Below are 1,142 nucleotides of genomic sequence, written 5' to 3' on the forward strand. Positions count from 1 at the left end.
AAAAGGAGCGATTTATTAAATTAACTCAAATTAGGAAACCGTAGGTGGCACAAGAATAACCGGAATGGATGAGTGATGAAACACGTAATCACTGACGCTGCCCAGCACTGTTCGCCGGATCGTTCCCACCCCCCGGTTTCCAATTATAATCACATCCGCACTGACGTCCCGAGCTGCATTGATTATCTGTTCACCTGGTTTGGTGCCCACTTGCATGACAAATTCAGACTCCTTCCCACGTTCCTTCAAAAAACTTCGATATTGTGCACCAACTTGTTCACCGGCTGCCACCGATTCCTTCATTTTATTGGTCAGGGCACTTGTGTGATCGTCAGGTGATACCTCGCTGAATCGTCTCGAGTAGTTAGGCTCAACCACGTGAACCAAATAGAGTGCGTCATTTTCCCAAGCAAACTTATCCAAATACCACTGGATGGCGCGCTTGGAATGATCACTCCGATCGATGGGAAACAGTATGCGACGCGCCTTCGGTGAGACCATCTTCGAATGTGATACGGACCCTGAAGTTGCCACTAGATGTCGACTACATAAGGTTGATTGGTCACGCCAGTTGTTGGCCAGATTCAGATCAACCAATCAGAACCATCTACAAGGCCGATTCACTCATTGGCTGTTTGTGTCGCGTGAATCGAAATCTGGGGTTTGCGGACCCACGAAAGGCTCCGACGGCCAACTCAGCATCCATACTTTTCTGCCACATAATTTGCTACACGCATGTTTACAAGATTGGCCTGTTTGTGTGGATTTGTCACGTGGTAGCATGAACAAAGTGCAATAACGAGCGCCAATGCCAACAGCATTCCGATATGTTGATCTGGCAGTGGCAGGCGTGCGGACTGATTTAATCACATGCTCTGAGTGTTTGGAAAATTTTGAACTAAACCGTAACTCTGTGCTTCCAATATTCAAATTACGTATTTTAAAACAGCATCGTAGCAACTTGCAGAAATTCGGTGTCCTACATAAGTGGCTGCTTGTTTCCAGATGACTCATTCAGTTACTCGTTATACTTGCTTGTATGTGACTGGATTATCCCTGGGATTTCCTAAAGGATCCTTTGGTACATAACACGTGACTAACCTCAGCACCAAGCTTGCCGTCACATTGAAGCCCAAATGTCT

The 1,142-nt window shown here is 46.2% G+C and overlaps 1 protein-coding gene across 1 annotated transcript; it reads right to left on the bottom strand.

Annotated features, from left to right (window-relative positions):
* Positions 1 to 30: 30 nt before the first annotated feature.
* T265_12260 (hypothetical protein) lies at positions 31 to 501 on the bottom strand (the record flags this gene model as incomplete). Its single annotated transcript, XM_009179507.1, has 1 exon — positions 31 to 501. One exon carries the CDS (start codon positions 499 to 501, stop codon positions 31 to 33), a length of 471 nt encoding a protein of 156 aa, XP_009177771.1.
* Positions 502 to 1,142: the final 641 nt, after the last annotated feature.

This window comes from Opisthorchis viverrini (genome assembly GCF_000715545.1).
Source record: "Opisthorchis viverrini unplaced genomic scaffold opera_v5_3371, whole genome shotgun sequence".
Classification (NCBI taxonomy): Eukaryota; Metazoa; Platyhelminthes; class Trematoda; order Opisthorchiida; family Opisthorchiidae; genus Opisthorchis; species Opisthorchis viverrini.